At 43.2% G+C, this 20,009-nt stretch overlaps 1 protein-coding gene across 3 annotated transcripts in view; it reads right to left on the bottom strand.

The window, feature by feature from the left end:
• LOC106570129 (putative ATP-dependent RNA helicase ddx6) overlaps window positions 1-13,390 on the bottom strand; it is a 56,967-nt gene extending 43,577 nt beyond the window's left edge. Inside the window, exons 1-6 of one of the 3 annotated variants that reach the window (XM_014142164.3) lie at window positions 13,191-13,386; window positions 11,863-12,061; window positions 11,091-11,369; window positions 6,960-7,023; window positions 6,739-6,843; window positions 6,358-6,487 (exon numbers count right to left, since the gene is read on the bottom strand). In XM_014142164.3, the coding sequence (XP_013997639.1) occupies window positions 6,358-6,487; window positions 6,739-6,843; window positions 6,960-7,023; window positions 11,091-11,278 (487 nt within the window). In that variant the 5' untranslated portion in view covers window positions 11,279-11,369; window positions 11,863-12,061; window positions 13,191-13,386. Of the gene's footprint in view, window positions 1-6,357; window positions 6,488-6,738; window positions 6,844-6,959; window positions 7,024-11,090; window positions 12,062-13,190 lie in introns of all 3 variants that reach the window. The other 2 variants (XM_014142165.3, XM_014142163.3) reach the window with 2 other exon arrangements.
• Window positions 13,391-20,009: the final 6,619 nt, after the last annotated feature.

Below are 20,009 nucleotides of genomic sequence, written 5' to 3'. Positions count from 1 at the left end.
TCACTCAGGTGCTTCGCTATATCACATTTGACATAGTCCGTAAGCTTGAGTTCATTTTCACACAAAATATCATACAATGAGACCTGTGTGTTGTCCTTGTTAATGCAGACAAAAAAAAATAAAAAAGAGCACCAATTTCTTAATCAGGGCCTCAATTTTGTCCCTCACATTGAATATATAGTCCCTGGAGAGTCCCTGTAATCCTAGATTCAGATCACTCAGGTGAGAAAAAACATCACCCAGATAGGGCAGTTGTGTGAGAAACTCGTCATCATGCAAGCGGTCAGACAAGTGAAAATTATGGTCAGTGAAGAACTTTAAGCTCATCTCTCAATTAAAGAAAATGTGTCAATACTTTGCCCCTTGATAACCAGCACTCTTCTCTGGGCTCCCGAGTGGCGCAGCCATCCAGAGCACTGCATCTCAGTGCTTGAGGCGTCACTACAGACAACCTGGTTCGATTCCAGGCTGTATCACAATCGGCCGTGATTGGGGGCCCCATAGGGCGGCGCACAATTGGCCCAGCGTCGTCCGGGTTTGGCCGGTGTAGTCTGTCATTGTAAATAACAATGTTAACTGACTTGCCTAGTTAAATAAAATATGTTGTAAAAGTGTTACATGGTCGCTGCCCGTATCATTGCATAGTGCAGAAAATACACGAGAGTTCAGGGGCCTTGCTTTTACAAAGTTAACCATTTTTCACTGTAGTGTCCAAAATGTCTTTCAAGCTGTCAGGCATTCCCTTGGCAGCAAGAGCTTCTCAGTGGATGCTGCAGTGTACCCAAGTGGCATCGAGAGCAACTGCCTGTCATGGCTTTCGCGCCATCAGTACAGATACCAACATAAGCAGGAGCTACGTTTGGCTACATACGGACCGTTAGTGGTATTCCCGCGAGAGAGTAAGGGTTAATGTGATTGGATGTTAAATTATTTGACTAGGCTACCTGTATTTGACATTGTGGTGTTATTTCGCTGAACACTAGATGGTTAAATTCTATTTTTGGCAGTGAAACGAGGCTACTCGGGCGAGAAAAAATCCTCACCCAAATGTATAGCCCCATTGGAAAATATAAATGGACTGTTTGAAAATGTGAAGAGAAAAAAATATTTTTTAATATGAAATGTGAATCACATTTTAATTTACGTACCCCCGACGGCATTGCGCGTACCCCAGTTCAGGAATACCTGTTCTAAATCAAAGAAGAATACATGAAGCAAGAATATGTTAGCTACATGAAGTAGCTAAGAGAAAACATTCAGTGTAGCCAAAGATTATAGCATCCCCTAGGAAACAGACATTTTGGTTCCTACCCTGTCACAATAACTGTTCCCTGGCATTCCCATTTGTTGTCATGTCAAACACTGTATTCAAATTCCATTGTTATATTCTAACAATGGAATTTCAAAAATCTTCTATTTCCATGATTCCAAAGGTTTACCCAAGTGTTTTGCTCAAAAGTGAAATTGCAAATTCAAAAAAAAATGTATTTGTCACATGCGCCGAATACAACAGGTGCAGACCTTAAGATTTTATTTTTTTTAAAGTAAGAGAAGCACAAATAATTAAAGAGCAGCAGTAAATAACAATAGCGGGGCAATATACAGAGGATACCAGTACAGAGTCAGTGTGTGGGGGGAACCGGTGTCAAAGTAATATGTACATGTAGGTAGAGTTATTAAAGTGACTATGCATTCGAAGAGTTATTAAAGTGACTATGCATTCGTAGAGTTATTAAAGTGACTATGCATTTGTAGAGTTAAAGTGACTAGATAATAACAGAGCAGCCGCAGTTTAGAAGGGGAAGGGGGGCAACACAAATAGTCTGGGTAGCCATTTGATAGATGTTCAGGAATCTTACGGCTTTTGGGTAGAAGTTGTTTAGAAGCTTCTTGGACCTAGACTTGCCGCTCTGGTACCACTTGCCGTGCGGTAGCAGAGAGAACAGTCTATGACTATGGTCTATGAGAACAGTCTATGACTGGAGTCTTTGACAATTTTTAGGGCCTTCCTCTGACACCGCCTGGTATAGAGGTCCTGGATGGCAGGAAGCTTGGCCCCGGTGATGTACTGGGCCGTACGCACTACCCTCTGTAGTGCCTTGCGGTCGAGCAGTTGCCGTACCAGGCAGTGATGCAACCCGTCAGGATGCTCTCGATGGTGCAGCTGTAAAACCTTTTGATGATCTGAGGACCCATGCCAAATCTTTTCAGTCTCCTGAGGGGGAATAGGTTTTGTCGTGCCCTCTTCACCACTATCTTGGTGTGCTTGGACCATGTTAGTCTGTTGGTGATGTGGATGCAAAGGAACTTGAAGCTCTCAACCTGACTTCCTCCCTATAGGCCGTCTCATCGTTGTTGGTAATCAGGCCTACCACTGTTGTGTCATTGGCAAACTTAATGGTGTTGGATTCATGCCTGGCCGTGCAGTCATGAGTGAACAGGGAGTACAGGAAGGGACTGAGCATGCACCTGAGGGGCCCCCGTGTTGAGGATCAGTGTGGCGGATGTGTTGTTAGTCCAGGATCCAGTGCAGAGGGAAGTGTTTAGTCCCAGGGTCCTTAGCTTAGTGATGAGCTTTGAGGGCACTATGGTGTTGAATGCTGTGCTGTAGTCAATGAATAGCATTATCACATATGTGTTCCTTTTGTCCAGGTGTGAAAGGGAAATGTTGAGTGCAATAGAGATTGCATCATCTGTGGATCTGTTGGGGCGGTATGCAAATTGGAGTGGGTCTTAGGGTTTCTGGGATAATGGTGTTGATGTGAGGCATGACCAACCTTTCAACGCATTTCATGGCTACAGATGTGAGTGATACGGGTCGGTAGTCATTTAGGCATGTTACCTTAGTGTTCTTGGACACAGGGACTATGGTGGTCTGCTTGAAACATGTTGGTATTACAGACTCAGGGAGAGGTTGAAAATGTTAGTGAAGACACTTGCCAGTTGGTCAGCGCATGCTCGGAGTACACGTCCTGGTAAGCCGTCTGGCCCTGCGGCCTTGTGAATGTTCACCTGTTTGAAGGTCTTACTCACATCGTCTGCAGAGAGCGTGATCACACAGTCATCCGGAACAGCTGATGCTCTCATGCATGTTTCAGTGTTTCTAAAAGTAATTTAGCTCGTCTGGTAGGCTCGTGTCACTGGGCAGCTCTCGATGACGTCGTCCCCACAGTGACTGTACGTACATACCCCAACCAGAAGCCATGATTACAGGCAACATTCGCACTGAGCTAAAGGGTAGAGCTGCCGCTTTCAAAGAGCGGGACTGTAGAGTGCATTATCCTCATGATTCCTGTAATGAAAGTGTTTGCCCTGACACTCTCGCCGTTTTTCTGCGGCCTGCTACTGTGATGAGCGAGCCACTCTCCCAGTCTCTCCCACTTCGCTCCAGGGGAAAAAAATTCAATAAAAAATGCACCCTGGATTGCATACATTTCTAAATCCAAATTTTGGGAAAAATTGTTGTCCTCTGTAAAACTAGTTGTCACAACTGGAGAGGTTCTCAGATTTCTGTATGTAGATGTTTTATTTCTCAACTGAATTTTGATCTCTATAGCAAAATATTTTATATGGTTTGAGATACGGAGAGCGTTGGCCATTACGAGTGCATGGGCCTCATTGGGTAGTAGGCTACGACAGCTAAGTTTATTTAGGCCATTACATTTACAGTCAGATTAATATGGCTATTACCAGTGGGTATTACGTTTAAGTTAGCAATCTAGCTAATGTGTTTTGAGTTTCCACTTAAGTGGTGAATTACATGCTGACCAGACAGCTCGCATGCGATCAGGACACGCAGGTTGAAATATCAAAATTAACTCTGAACCAATGATATTAATTTGGGGACAGGTCAAAAAGCAAACATTTATGGCAATTTAGCTAGCTAGCTTACTGTTGCTAGATGATTTGTCCTGGAATATAAACATTGGGTTGTTAATTTACCTGAAATGCACAAGGTCCTCTACTCTGACAATTAATCCAAAGATAAAAGGGTAAATGGAGTTAGTTTCTAGTAATCTCTCCTCCTTCAGTGCTCTTCTTTGGACTTTCTATGGCGGTTGGCAACCAACTTTAAAAGGTGCATACCACCAACTGGACTGGAGTGTGGACCTCAGTTCATCTTTCAATCACCACGTGGGTATATGCTCCTAAAAACCAGTGAGGAGATGGGAGAGGCAGGACTTGCAGCGTGTTAAGCGTCACAAATAAAATCAAGTTCAGTGCCTAGCTACGCAGACGCTCATGAGCAGTGCAATGATTGAATAACATGTGTAAATGTAATTTTGCAACGCTCACGCATGCGAGCGGTGTGGTCAGCATGTTAGCCCCAAACAGCCTATATTAGTGCACATAAACATGTAGGCAAATTAATATCTACTGAACAAAAAACTAATCTGGAGTACTATTTTAACAGTAAAACAGCCTAATTGTCAACAGAAAATTCATGACTATCACTGGATTAGGTTGTACATCAATATCTTGAATCATGCATTCCTGCTTAAACAGGAACACATGATGAAAACGTATAACTTAAATACCATCTCAGTAGTCTATAGCACTTCAATAAAGCACTGCGAAAGACAACCCAAAAATGATATTGCGGGATCAAAGATTGGTGCGACCAAATCATGGCCCACTGCCACCAAATGAAAAAGTTAATGGCACCAGTAGGGCTGTTGCAGTGACTGTATTACTTCCACACTGGCAGTCATGACGGCAATAAAATTCCATGTGAGTCACGGTTATCTCTTCTTACACACACTGGACATGCATTGGTAAAACAACTTGCTAACGATCATCAGGTCGCTAATGGCCTGGTAGTCAGAGCTCTATTGTCCCTCTAACCCAGCTGCGTGGTATGAAATAACCGTAGTAGCCTACCCGGGAGGCTTGAAAAACGAACCGGAGGGAAAGCGACCTCTAATCGCTATTCGAGTGCATACGGATTACTTATTTTTTTCCCCTGCCAATTTGATAATGGGCCATTCTAAATCTAAACCAATTTGACATATTAGTAAAGATTAAATTAAGAATAGTCAGATGGGTGAAAATATGATCATTTGATGAGAGAACAGTGTTTGCAGCCTGAGGCAAGGAATAGAGCGCATGGTTTTGTTGTCGACTTTCTCAAATCAATAGTCTACGCAGGGTAAGACACCCAACTTTTTGGTTGTTGCCTTTTTACACACCCCCCCGCCCCCACAAAAAAAGGTCTAACACCATTGGAGAAAAAGGTGACTGAAAATTGTGTTGTATGATGCAAGGAACCACTTCAGGAAAGGCACTTAACACCCCCCCAAAGTAAAATACTGCATTGATAGGCTACTGTATAAAACACATGGTCCGTCAAACCTTCATCTGGAGCTACTGGGTGTGCTGGTTTTTGATCCATCCCTGCTCAAACAAAACAGTCAGCTTATCTGTTGAACAGCTGACTTTTTACATTGTGGTGTGTTCCAGCAGGGCTGGAGCAAAGGCCTGCACACCCAGTAGCTCTCCTGGAGGATGGTTGGACCTGTCAATGCAGGTCTACAATATAAAAAAATTCTGACAACAAAAATAGATTCAAGTTGTCCGTATGGACAAATAAATAAAATCTCACGCAAAAACCACTATCAAAGCTGCCAAATAACTACTGAATGGGAAAAATCCTTTCCATTTTATTCAGCTAAGTTCAATTATATTCTTACTATAAAATCATAATATAAAACAATGGCACAGGACGACACTATCTTGTCTGCTTAATGAACAAGCATATTGCAGGGATGGGCAACTTTGATTGGGGGTCACAAAAAGAAAATGGAACTGAGGGGCCAGAGTTGCACATGCGTCTGCGTACCCACATCCGTACATAAAATACATTTTCTGCAATTAGAATAAATGTTGCCATTTTAAAGCAAGTTCGCTGCAATTCTACACATTTTGCCATGGGGCAGAGAAAAGGCTAAAGTTTTATAACTAAATTCAAGCTATTCTGTGAAATCGGTCCACAGGTCTACAAAAGGGGGGCTGCAGTTGCCCATCCCTGGCCTATGGCATGGCGCATAGCCAGATAACATACAGTAGGCCAACTCATTCTGTTCTTCTGAAATACATTTTCTTTATATCATGTTTCTTTAGACCCGCCTAAAATAATGGATGTATAAGGCACGCATCAACGGCTTGTATGCGGAGGCCAGGAGATGCTAAACGTGTTTATGTTAATTAACAGTCCATTACTGTGAGACCGGTTGTCTTTATGTCCGCCACAGCCCTAGGCACCAGGGGAAAATGTTATCTCTAATACTCAGGGATCCAGGCTAAGTAGAGTAAAAAAAGAAAAAGAGGGAAAGAGTAATGTGAAGCGCCTCATCTCACCCTGTATATAGTCCTTCTTCAGGTCTATTCTCTCCAGCATGGGGATGAGGTAGGCCCCACTCTTCCCTGTTCCATTCTTGGCTCGGGCCAGGATGTCTCGTCCTGACAGGGCTATGGGAATGCTCTCCTCCTGAAAGTGACAAACTCTGGTTTAACCTATTGTAGCACAGAAATGTATGTAGTACACAAAAACGGGGACCCGTTATGGCTCGTGAGCACCACTCAAAACTATTGGCTGAAATGATACAAATGTTCAGGCGCATCACATTAAAGTAGCGATATAGGTTATAGGCATCAGAAACAGGAGCAAATTTACAGCAAGGGAATCCCACAGATTCAAAGGTGATTGGTGGGCAGAGAAGCTCCCAGTGAGTGTCGTACCTGGATAGGGGAGGGCTTCTCCCAGCCCATCTCAAAGATGCCCATCAGGAGCTCCCGTTTCAGACAGTAGTCCTCAAACTCATTTCCCTTAGTGGATGTTACATCCTGGGACACAGCAAAGAAGAGATTACACATCAGAAGTACCAGATTTGATTAAAATTACACTGGGAAAATCCTGTGAGTTAGTGAAACAAAGCATGCTGCATTGTACCATGACTTACAGAGGTTCTGACTCTAGTGTCTTTGGGAGGGAGCTGTAGGCTCTTTTTCCAGTCATCTCCAAACCTGATGAAGGGCACCAATGAGAAGAGTGCAATTAACCAGTTAAATGTAACCGAAAATGTCATCTATGTAATCCCCAAATGTTTTATTATGAGAGGGCTAAACAATAACTAGCAATGCTGCATACTCAAACGGTTACAATCTCACCTTTCAGGTAAAAAAAAGTCGTCACTTGAGGACACAAGCTACAGTACAAAGATAAAATATTTCATTTTTATGTATTTCCTATTCAAAACTGTATGAATAAGGCTTGAAATTACATGTTTCTAAATATAGTATTATCAAATTATCAAACCACCATTTTATGAGATTTCACCTTCCTTAAACAGTCGAGTCCATAAATATTTGGACATTTTTTTAGCTGTTATTTAGCACACTATTATTTAGCTGTCTACCACTGCATATTGGAGTTGAAATTAAATAATTAAGAGTTGAAAGTGCAGACTTTCAGCTTTCATTTGAGGGTACTTACATCCAAAATCGGGTGAACGGTGTAGGAATTACAGCACTTTTTATATGACCAAAAATAATTGGACAATTGGCTGCTCCATGGCCAGGTGTGTTATTCCCTCATTAGTTCATTTACAAGTAAGCAGATAAAAAAAAGGTATCGAGTTGATTTCAAGTATGGCATCTGCAATCTGTTGCCGTTTACCCTCAATATGAAGTCCAAAGAGCCCTCACTGCCAGTGACGCAAGCCATCATTAGGCTGACATCAAAACAAACCCATCAGAGAGACAGCAAAAACATTGGGCGTGGCAAAGTCAACTATTTGTTACAATCTTAAAAAGAAAGAACGCACTGGTGAGCTCAGGAACATCAAAAGGTCCAGAAGATGACAGAATAATTATTTCCCTGGTGAAGAAAAACCCCTTCACAACAGTTGGCCAGATCAAGAACACCCTCCAGGAGATAGGCGTACCTGTGTCAGTCAACAATCAAGAGAAGACTTCACCAGAGTAAATACAGAAGGTTTACCAAAAGATGTAAACCATTGGTAAGCCTCAAAAAAGAGACCAGATTAGAGTTTGCCAAAAAACATTAAAAAATAAAATAAATACAGTGAGGAAAAACAGTATTTGATCCCCTGCTGATTTTGTACGTTTGCCCACTGACAAAGAAATGATCAGTCTATAATTTTAATGGTAGGTTTATTTGAACAGTGAGAGACAGAATAACAACAAAAAAATCCAGCAAAATATGTCAAAAATGTTATAAATTGATTTGCATTTTAATGAGGGAAAGAAGTATTTGGCCCGTCTGCAAAACATGACTTGGTACTTGCTGGCAAAACCCTTGTTGGCAATCACAGAGGCCAGATGTTTCTTGTAGTTGGCCACCAGGTTTGCACACATCTCAGGAGGGATTTTGTCCCTCTCCTCTTTGCAGATCTTCTTCAAGTTAAGGTTTCGAGGCTGACGTTTGGCAACTCGAACCTTCAGCTCCCTCCACACATTTCTATGGGATTAAGGTCTGGAGACTGGATAGGCCACTCCAGGACCTTAATGTGCTTCTTCTTGAGCCACTCCTTTGTTGCCTTGGCTGTGTGTTTTGGGTCATTGTCATGCTGGAATACCCATCCACGACCCATTTTCAATGCCCTGGCTGAGGGAAGGAGGTTCTCACCCAAGATTTGACGGTACATGGCCCCATCCATCGTCCCTTTGATGCGGTGAAGTTGTCCTGTCCCCTTAGCAGAAAAACACCCCCAAAGCATAATGTTTCCACCTCCATGTTTGATGGTGGGGAGGGTGTTCTTGGGGTCATAGGCAGCATTCCACCTCCTCCAAATACGGCGAGTTGAGTTGATGCCAAAGAACTCCATTTTGGTCTCATCTGACCACAACACTTTCACCCAGTTGTCCTCTGAATCATTCAGATGTTCATTGGCAAACTTCAGACGGGCATGTATATGTGCTTCCTTGAGCAGGGGGACCTTGCGGGCGCTGCAGGATTTCAGTCCTTCATGGCGTAGTGTGTTACCAATTGTTTTCTTGGTGACTATGATCCCAGCTGCCTTGAGATCATTGACAAGATCCTCCCGTGTAGTTCCGGGCTGATTCCTCACCGTTCTCATGATCATTGCAACTCCACGAGGTGAGATCTTGCATGGAGGCCCAGGCCGAGGGAGATTGACAGTTCTTTTGTGTTTCTTCCATTTGCGAATAATCGCACCAACTGTTGTCACCTTCTCACCAAGCTGCTTGGCGATGGTCTTGTAGCCCATTCCAGCCTTGTGTAGGTCTACAATCTTGTCCCTGACATCCTTGGAGAGCTCTTTGGTCTTGGCCATGGTGGAGAGTTTGGAATCTGATTGATTGCTTCTGTGGACAGGTTAAGAGTGTGCTCCTAATCTCAGCTCGTTACCTGTATAAAAGACACCTGGGAGCCAGAAATCTTTCTGATTGAGAGGGGGTCAAATACTTATTTCCCTCATTAAAATGCAAATCAATTTATAACATTTTTGACATGCGTTTTTCTGGATTTTTTTCTTGGTATTCTGTCTCTCACTGTTCAAATAAACCTACCATTAAAATTATAGACTGATCATTTCTTTGTCAGTGGGCAAACGTACAAAATCAGCAGAGGATCAAATACTTTTTTCCCCTCACTGTACATGTACATTTCTGGAACAACATCCTATGGACAAAGATCAATTTGTACCAGAATGATGGGAAGAGAAGAGTATGGAGAAGGGAAGGTACTGCCCATGATCCGAAGCGTACCACCTCATCTGTGATGCATGGTGGAGGTACTGGTATGGCGTGGTCATGTATGACTGCCAATGGAATTGGTTCCCTTGTATTTATTGACGTGACTGCTGACAAAAGCAACAGGATAAATTCTGAAGTGTTCAGGGCTATATTATCTGCTCAGATTCAGCCAAATGCTTCATAACTCATTGGACGGCGCTTCACAGTGCAGATGGACAACGACCCGAAGCATTCTGCGAAAGCAACCCAATACTTTAAGGCAAAGAAGTGGTATGTTCTGTAATGGCCAAGTCAATCACCTGAATCCAATTTAGCATACATTTCACTTGCTGAAGGCAAAACGCCCCAAGAACAAGCAGGAACTGAAGACAGCTGCAGTAAAGGCCTGGCAGAGCATCACCAGGGAAGAAACACAGCATCTAGTAATGTCTATGGGTTCCAGACTTCAGGCAATCATTGAATACAAAGGATTTGCAACCAAGTATTAAAACTCACAATTTAATTTATGATTGTTCGTTTGACCAATTACTTTTGAGCCCCTAAAATTGGGGGGCTATGTATATAAAAAAAAGTACTTCCTACACAGTTCATACAATAATTGACAAAACCCTTCAATTAAAGATGAAAGTCTACACTTAAAGCACATCTTGATTGTTTCCTTTCAAATCCATTGTGGCGGCGTACAGAGCCAAAATTATGCAAATTGTGTCACTGTCCAAATACTTATGGACCTGACTAACTGTAAAATAAATATTTGTATGTTTAGTGGAGAATGTGTATATTTTCTAAAGGTCCCTCTTTGATCAGAATGTCTTCCCCCATCGCTGTGAACATCTCAGAGCTCTAAAATCTGAATTATTTTAGATGAATGGCTACAAATCGATCTCTGAATGGGCTACCGTGATGAAACCACTCCCTCCTGCTGCGCTACGACGTAATGATTGCCGGCATGTGTGATGTAGGGTTCAACCAGAAGTTGAGGGACAGTCAGAAGAGTGAATGAAATGGTAGAAGAGACATCCCAGCTTCAAGTGGTTTCAGATTTCACATCCTATGTCACACATGCTCAGAAAACAACAGTCTCTGTGGGAACCAAGGCTATCGCTCAACACAAGCCATTTTGATCCATGGTATCCACAGAGCGATTTATAAGCGAAAATGTTGGCCGGAACCAGTACCAGAACCATGCAGGTCTTCTAAGAGGGTATTAAGAAAACACCTGAACACACACACTGCTGATTTAAAAAAAATAAACTCTACTGGGTAATCACTTTTAAAACATGGTATGAAAGTAAAATATACTATACGAGCAGCACACAATTGGGGTGAAACAGGTGTGTAAGAGAAATGTATACCTAATGCCAGTTCCCTCCAGGGCAGCACCTGCTTTCTGGGGTGCACCTACAGCCTTGCTTAACAGAGAGCCCAGGACGAGGGGTCCTGATTGAGGAGAGGCCGGTTTAGGCACCCCCCTAAGCTGCCCGTTCTGCTTGTTCAGTCCCATGCCGATAGGGCCTAGGTTCTCCGTTGTTGCGGATGCCATGTCTTTCGTTTTTACTCTCAAAGATTTACGTCTTACCCTCCCTTAGTTTTTTTTCTTCCTTTTCTTAAAAAGCCTCTTCGAATGTAGGAGTCTAAAAAAGCATTAAACAATATTCTCCATTATTTTAGTCCAAAGCTTTTACAACAGAAGTATATTTGTAGTTCTTACATATACACACACGTGCAGTTTAGTCCCCTTCAGAGTTTACTGACGTATGAAAAGTCTTAATACAAGAGCTCTTCCAAATGAAGAGCTATATGCATTCAAATGCATAAATATTTTATACCTGCACACAATATTAAAAAAATGGTATGTAAACAAGTATCAAAGAGTTTAAGTTCTGCAATAGAACTAAGACAATTTGAACTGAGGGAATAGTATCAGTAATATAATCTTTGTTCAAAATGTAATCTCTTTTTTTGATTAAACATTTCCTTGCTTTGCGTCGAGTCCCTTTGAATTGCGCAACATCGATGTCCTTGTAAATGGATTTTCAAACCTTTGTACAAATATTTCTCCAAAATAATATGGTCCTTATTGTTCAATATTTGTTTTCCACTCTGTGTATATACATGTCCACCCACATGTGAAAGTTTCCTGGTGTTGAAAATCAAATAAAAGGGTAATTGTAGTCCAAAAAGCAAAACAGCTTTAAGTTCCCCTCTGTCTGTCCTGTTTGTTTCAGCTGGGTCTCCCTCCTCTCTTGTTGACACCACAGGTCTTCTGTCAAAGTGTGTAGCTTTGTGTGCGAGTCGGGCGGTATTCAACTCAAGCCTGTGTTACCTGACAGGAAGAAGAAACAATTGATTTAGTAGTCAGGATGAACACTATATAGGCCAAGCCCTAGACTTTGCTTTAAAACGTAATACAATGTGGAATAGATGCCCAAACATTTTGTTGAAGTCCCCAACTACATAATGTAAAAGATGTATTTGGCAGGCAGGCACAAGGCTCAATCATTTTTCTAGTGTTGGCTTGGTGGATCAGTCTGTAGTGTATTCCTGTCAACTCGTGTAGGGCATGACCACAGATGACAAAAGAGTTGCCTACACCACAAGCGCATACAGTTAGGGACCAAATCATAGACGAGCGCAACTTGAGGCTATAATGTCAACAGAATGTGGGACCCATGGAAACGTTACAACGTGCAAAGTTTGAAATTACTTTGAAGAAACTAGAAGCATCTGGATTTAAATGAAAGTCCAAATGTATGGACAACTTAATAACAAAAAGTAACTGGCATAACGTTAGCTACGAAAATGAATAGTTAGATGCGACCTACCTAGCTAGCCAAATAACGTTAGTGGCTATGCTGGGGTAGCACTGACATTCAATGCAAGTTAGCTAATTTTATAGCTAGATAACTGATCGAACAACAGGGGTGCCCTTCTAGGCCAAATAAAGATAGGAAGTCAGTTAATCTTCCAGTCAGTAAGTTAGTTAGCTTCGAGCGCGATTTGATTTTGTGCGACAAAGGCCATTCATATTGCCAACTTTAGAGGAAGATATTTAGTTAGCCAGTTAACTTTGCCATCTAGCTAGCGTTAGCTAGCTACTGACGTTACGTTAGCCACGCCAGCTTTGACGAAAACATGCAAGTTGGCTAACGTAGCTACATTAGCTAGCAAGCTACATAACAGTACTGTAAATACTAATTTATTTAGCTAGCATTACATCACAGATGAAAGTGGTTATATATGATTTATACATATATATATACATGCCAGGTTAACGTTATATTTAATTGCCGTTAGCCAGCCAGCCAGCTATCTAGCCAGTTTCGTCAACTTGGATGGCTACCTGGCAGCCGTTTTCAATGTCTGACAGGATTAGCTAGCTGCCAAGCGAAAGTCGACTAATTTGAAATATTTATAGCTAATGAAAATTGAACATAAACGACCAAAACGCTCACCCTTCTCTCCCTCTGATGTTATATATCACAACTTTTTGGCGGCAGATCAACACTTTACCGTTAGATTAAATTCACTCCAAATAAAACGCCTCTATTGTGTTTGTTCTTGCTAATTCAACATGGTCGCATTCTTCTTCGTCCTCTCCGATTTAAATCACATGCCGCTGAAAAACGATGCTGCCATCTACAATTGCAATACGATACCTACACAACATCATATCCACACAGATATTATATATGGAATAATCGGAATATATTGTATAAAAATACTTCTTTGTTTTTAGAATATTGGTTCCGAAATAATATCCTATTGGTGAGCCAACTGGTAAATGCAGAGGGTCTTATCACTTTACAAGGTCCCTGTAACACCTAAAGATTTTGCAATTGTTTTAGATGCAATTGTTCTAGTATTGCTAGAAGTATCGTGTATAAACACCGACAAAAATATATAAACGCAACATGTAAAGTTTTGGTCCCATGTTTCATAAACTGAAATAAAAGATCCCAGAAATATTCCATAAACACAAATAGCTTATTTCTCTCAAATGTAGTGCACAAATGTGTTTACATCCCTGTTACTGAGCATTTCTCGTTTGCCAAGATAATCCATCCGCCTGACAGTTGTGGCATATCAAGAAGCTGACTAAACATCATGATCATTACACAGGTGCACCTTCTGCTACCGACAATAAAAGGCCACTCTAAAATGTGCAATTTTGTCACACAGCACAATACCACAGATGTCTTACATTTTGAGGGAGCACACAATTGGCATGCTGACTGCAGGAATGTCCACCAGATCTGTTGCCAGATATTGAATGTTCATTTCTCTACCATAAGCCGCCTCCAACGTTATTTTAGAGAATTTGTCAGTGTGTCCAACCGGCCTCACAACCGCAGACCACGTGTACCCATGCCAGCCCAGGACCTCCACATCCGGCTTCTTCACCTGCGGGATCGTCTGAGACCAGCCACCCGAACAGCTGATGAAACTGTGGGTTTGCACAACTAAGGCTGTGTTGCGGACATTACATTTAGTCAGCTGGTGATTGTTAAGCAAATAACTGCAGGTCTCATGGTAATTGACCGTTAATTAACATAAACACATTTAGCATCTCCTGGCCAACAAACCACTGATGCAGACATTTGGAATATATACATTTTAAATAGTCTAATAAATCAATTTAATATAGCCTACAAATCACAATAAATCCATTGTATATTTTAGACAGGTCTAAAGAAACATGATATGAAGGAAATGTAGTCTATTTCAGAAGAAAAGAATAGCATACTCTGAGTTGTCCTTATGTTAGGCCCTGATCTGGCTGTGCTATATGGCTGTGGGCAAGATTTTCTTAGAATTCTGTGACATTCTTTATATTATTTTATAGTATGAAGAATACAACTGAACATAGCTGAATAAAATAGAAAGGATATTTTCTCCAAACTATTTCTGAGTGCCCATATGTGGCTATTCTGTGTTGAGTGGTTAACAAAGAAACAGATCCTCCTCTTAACTTTTGTTGTGATACAAATGTTGGGCTATATGTTTTGATTTTTAATACATTCTAAGGCTGCATGATGCGACTCTAATGATGATTTGAAAAAAGTTGCATGCAAGGCATGAGCTCTGCTTTGTTTCTTGCACAGCCTGCAGACATGTCATCAGTCTCTCATTCACAATTTGACAAGCACTTAGTAATGTCTCAAATTTCCCAGCAGCATCGCCCTAGTGTGGCCACAATACTCCCTAAAAAAATACATGCCTTTTGCGGCAAGTGGCTGTTGTGCCCTTGGGCTGAATATAATAATTATAATTCCCATCTCCCGACTGTGTGTTCCCGAAGCACCTCTCACTCACATGACTCTCTCAGATGCCTAAATTCTTATAAGCCAATGCCGGTTCTTCTTACAGGCCTCTATTTCATCTCCGAAGTAGGCTACAAGTGAACACAACTGCACCAGTCCTTCTTATCGAATTCTGAGGCTCATACTGAAGATGTTAGAAGAACTGTCCACATTTACTTTGTCAGCCAACACAATGAGTAAGTCTAACGAACAGCAAAAGCACTAGCCTATGTCAATCTACTATCCCCCATAGTACAAAAGTTGACCTATTCTATTGGTCAACTTGTCCATCTGTGCAACAAAGAAATATTCCCAAATTAATACAACCACTCGCATCAAACTTTTAAAAGCAATTAGGCTAAAGCAACAGATCAGAACGTTTAGCTTAAAATGTTGATCAACTATAAGGCTATTTCTTCACATTATAAGCACAGCAATGTGCACATGGCAGTAGGCTATAAGCGCGAATGTTACTACATACAATCAATTAGCAGGAAAACACAATTTTCATAAAGGACCACAAATATGATTAGACATGTAATGGTTTATTATAAAGGTGGATTTTAATGGTTAAAAGTATCTTCTCCAAACTTGGAACTCACGCCATGTATGCCAAATATTACGCAACATGAGCTCATTGGCTCTCATGAAGTGTTTGATTTAATTTTAGAATACATTTGCATTGATGTCAGAGTGATTAGAGGGACAATAGAGTGCTGAGTACCAGGCAGTTATAAAGTTTGGTAGGCTACTAATGACCATCAGCAGCATCAGAGCTGGGAAAAGCCTAGTTACCATGACTAAACGGTCACGTGGAATTTGACTGTGGTCATGACTAGTGAGTGTGGTGGTAATATGGTCACCATAACAGCCCTATGCACAACTGAAGAATTTTTGCACAAACTGTCAGAAACCATCTCAGGGAAGCTCATCTGTGAGCTCGTCGTCCTCACCAGGGTCTTGACCTGACTGCAGTTCGGCGTCGTAACTGACTTCAGTGGGTAAATGATAACCTTCGATGGCCACTGGCATGCTGGAGAAGTGTGCTCTTCAAGGATGAATCCCGGTTTCATCTGCACCGGGCAGATGGCAGGCAGCATGTATGGCTTTGTGTGGGTGAGTGGTTTACTGATGTCAGCATTGTGAACAGAATGCCCCATGGTGGCAGTGTGGTTATCGTAATGGCAGGCATAAGCTATGGACATTGAACACAATTGCAATTTATCAATGGCCGTTTGAATGCACAGAGATACCGTGACAAGATCCTGAGGCCTATTGTCGTGCCATTCATCCGCTGCCATCACCTCATGTTTCAGCATAATAATGCAGGGCCCCATGTTGCAAGTATCTGTACACAATTCCTGGAAGACAAAAATGTCCCAATTATTCCATGGCCTGCATAGTCACCAGACATGTCGCCCATTGAGCATGTTTGGGATGCTCTGGATTGAAATGTATGACAGCGTGTTCCTGTTCACGCCAATATCCAGAAAATCCCACAGGCCACAATCAATAGCCTCATTAACTCTATGTGAGTGAGCTATGTCGTGTTTCATGAGGCAAATGGTAGTCACACCAGATACTGAATGTTTTTTTGATCCAAGCCCCTACCTTTAAAAAAAAAAAGGTATCTGTGACCAACAGATGCATATCTGTATTCCCAGTCATGTGAAATACATAGATTAGGGCTTAATGAATTTATTTCAATTGATTTCCTTACATGAACTGTAATTCTACAGTTGAAGTCGGAAGTTTACATACAGCTTAACAAAATACATTTAAACTTGTGGAAGGCTACTCAAAACGTTGGACCCAAGTTAAACAATATAAAGGCAATGCTACCAAATACTAATTGAGTGTATGTAAACTTCTGACCCACTGGGAATGTGATGAAGGAATTAAAAGCTGAAATAAATCATTCTCTACTATTTTTCTGACATTTCACATTCTTAAAATAAAGTGGTGATCCTAACTGACCTAAAACAGGGAATTTTTACTAGGATTAAATGTCAGAAATTGTGAAAAACAGAGTTTTGCAGCTCTTTCAGCACATCCGCTATCTGCAATTGGATGAAGGAGAAGCTGGGGAGGCTTGGGAAAGTAGCTGTGGGGGGTGCTGAGCTATTGGCCGGGGTTTGGGTAGCCATGAAATCCTGGCCAGCCGTAGAGAAATGCTTATTGAAATGATCGATTATCGTGGATTTATCGGTGGTGACAGTGTTTCCTAGCCTCAGTGTAGTTGTCATAATTGCAGCCGTGTTGAATAGACCAAACTGCAGCAGGCGAAATGTGGATACTCATCTTTTTAATAAATTAAAGCAAAGTATACACAGGAAAACAATAAACACGAAACTCACGACAGGCTAACAGGCTACTACAAACAAACAGAATAGCAGTGCTAGCTCAACAACCCACAAACCCAAGTGACAAACATACTCCTAAATATATGACTCCCAATCAGGAACAACGATAACCAGCTGTCCCTGATTGGGAGCCACACAGACCAACATAGAAACAAAACACCCAGAACACACATACACACTCTGCCACGTCCTGACCAAAATACTACACAACTACACCCTCTGCTGGTCAGGACGCGACAGTACCCCCCCTAAAGGTGCATACCCTGAATGCACCTAAAAATAAACAAAAATCCCCACTACCACAACAAAGCAAAAACAAATACCCCCTAAACAATGAGGGAGGGAAGGGAGGGTGGCTGCCGTCAACGACGGCACTGTGCTACACCCCCCCTCCCCAACCCACCTATCCTGGAGGTGGCTCTGGTTCCGGCCTACTGCCCTCCAGGTTGTAGGCAGACTCATTGGATTCCGGGTCGTAGACAGACTCACTCCGTTGTGGATCATGGGCAGACTCCTTCCATTCCAGGTCGTAGGCATACTCCTTCCGGTCAACGCTGTAGGCAGACTCATTGGGTTCCGGTTCGCAGGCAGACTCCCTCGGTTCCGGGTCACAGGCAGACCCCTTCGGTTCCGGGTCATAGGCAGACTCCCTCGGTTCCGGGTCACAGGCAGACCCCTTCGGTTCCGGGTCATAGGCAGACTCCTTCGGTTCCGGGTCACAGGCAGACTCCTTTGGTTCCGGGTCACAGGCAGGCTCCTTCGGTTCCGGGTCACAGGCAGGCTCCCCCGGTTCCGGGTCACAGGCAGGCTCCCCCGGTTCCGGGTCACAGGCAGGCTCCCTCGGTTCCGGACTAGACACTGGTGCCGGATACTCTGGACTGCACACTGGTGCCGGATACTCTGGACTGCACACTGGTGCCGGATACTCTGGACTGCACACTGGTGCCGAGCTCTCGAAGCTGGGCTGACACACTGGACGCCTGATGCGTGGGGCTGGTAGAGGAGGTACCAGGCTGGATACACGCACCCCAGGACTAGTGCGAGGAGCGGGAACAGGCTGAATAGGACTAGGCCGACTAATGGGAAGCTTGGTCCGGGTTGCTGGTACTGGTCGTGCCAGACTGGAAGTACCCACTTCCGGGTTAGCACGAGAGGCGGGAACCGGAAAGACTGGGCCATGGAGGCGCACAGGTGGCCTTGACCGCACCGCCTGCACAACCCGTCCTGGCTGGATGGAACTAGCAGCCCTGTACGAGCGGGGTGCTGGTACAGGGCGAACTGGGCTGTGCAGGGGCCTGATGGTTGCCGTGCGTAGAGCGGGAGTATGGTAGCCTGGTCCTAGGAGGCGTACCGGCGACCAGACGCGCTGCGCAGGCATCCTCCTACCAGGCTGGATGCCCACTCTAGCACGGCATCTGCGAGGGGCTGGAATGGCGCGCACCGAACTGTGCATGCGTATGGGCGAGATAGTGCGCACCTCAGCGAAACACGGCGCCCTCCACCTCATACGCTCCTCCATATACTCACGGGTAGCTGGCTTATGGCTCTTCTTAGGCCTAGCCAAACTACCCGTATGCCCCCCTAAAAAAAAATTCTTAGGGGTGCCTCTCCGGCTTCCTCGCCAGCGCGTCCCTGGCCTCATATCGCCGCCTCTCTGCCTTAGCTTCTTCCAACTCCTCCTGTGGGCGACGGTATTCCCCAGCCTGGTGCCAAGGTCCAGCCCCGTCCAAAATCTCTTCCCAAGTCCATTCTTCACCATAGTCCATATAGTCAGTGTTCCTCTTCTCCTTCTTCCGCTGCTTGGTCTTGTTGTGGTGGATTGTTCTGTCATAATTGCAGCCATGTTGAATAGACCAAACTGCAGCAGGCGAAATGTGGATACTCATCTGTTTAATAAATTAAAGCAAAGTATAAACAGGAAAACAATAAACACGAAACTCACGACAGGCTACCAGCCTACTACAAACAAAAAGAATAGCAGTGCTAGCTCAACAACCCACAAACCCAAGTGACAAACATACTCCTAAATATATGACTCCCAATCAGGAACAACGATAACCAGCTGTCCCTGATCGGGAGCCACACAGACCAACATAGAAACAAAACACCCAGAACACACATACACAGACATACTCTGCCACGTCCTGACCAAAATACATGACAGTAGTGGACAGCTGGGTCGAGGTGCTCTTATTCTCCATGGACTTTACAGTGTCCAACTACTTTTTGGAGTTAGGGCTACAGGATGCAAATTTCTATTTGAAAAAGCTAGCCTTTGCTTTCTGACTACGTGTATTGGTTCCTGACTTCCCTAAAAAGTTGCATATCGCGGGGACTATTCAATGCTAGTGCAGTCCGCCACAGGATGTTTTTGTGCTGGTCAAGGGCAGTCAGGTCTTGAGTGAACCAAGGGCTATATCTGTTCTTAGTTCTACATTTTTTGAAAGGGGCATGCTTATTTAAGATGGTGAGGAAATTACTTTTAAAGAACGACCAGGCATCCTTGACTGAGGTCAATATCCTTCCAGGATACCCAGGGCAGGTCGATTAGAAAGGCCTGCTCGCAGAAGTGTTTTAGGGAGCGTTTGACAGTGATGAGGGGTGGTCA

The sequence above is a fragment of the Salmo salar genome, chromosome 14, assembly GCF_965601325.2.
Source record: "Salmo salar chromosome 14, fSalSal1, whole genome shotgun sequence".
NCBI classification, from domain to species: Eukaryota; Metazoa; Chordata; class Actinopteri; order Salmoniformes; family Salmonidae; genus Salmo; species Salmo salar.
Note: the sequence above shows the minus strand (reverse complement) of the source record. Positions and strands in the feature narration are given on the sequence as shown.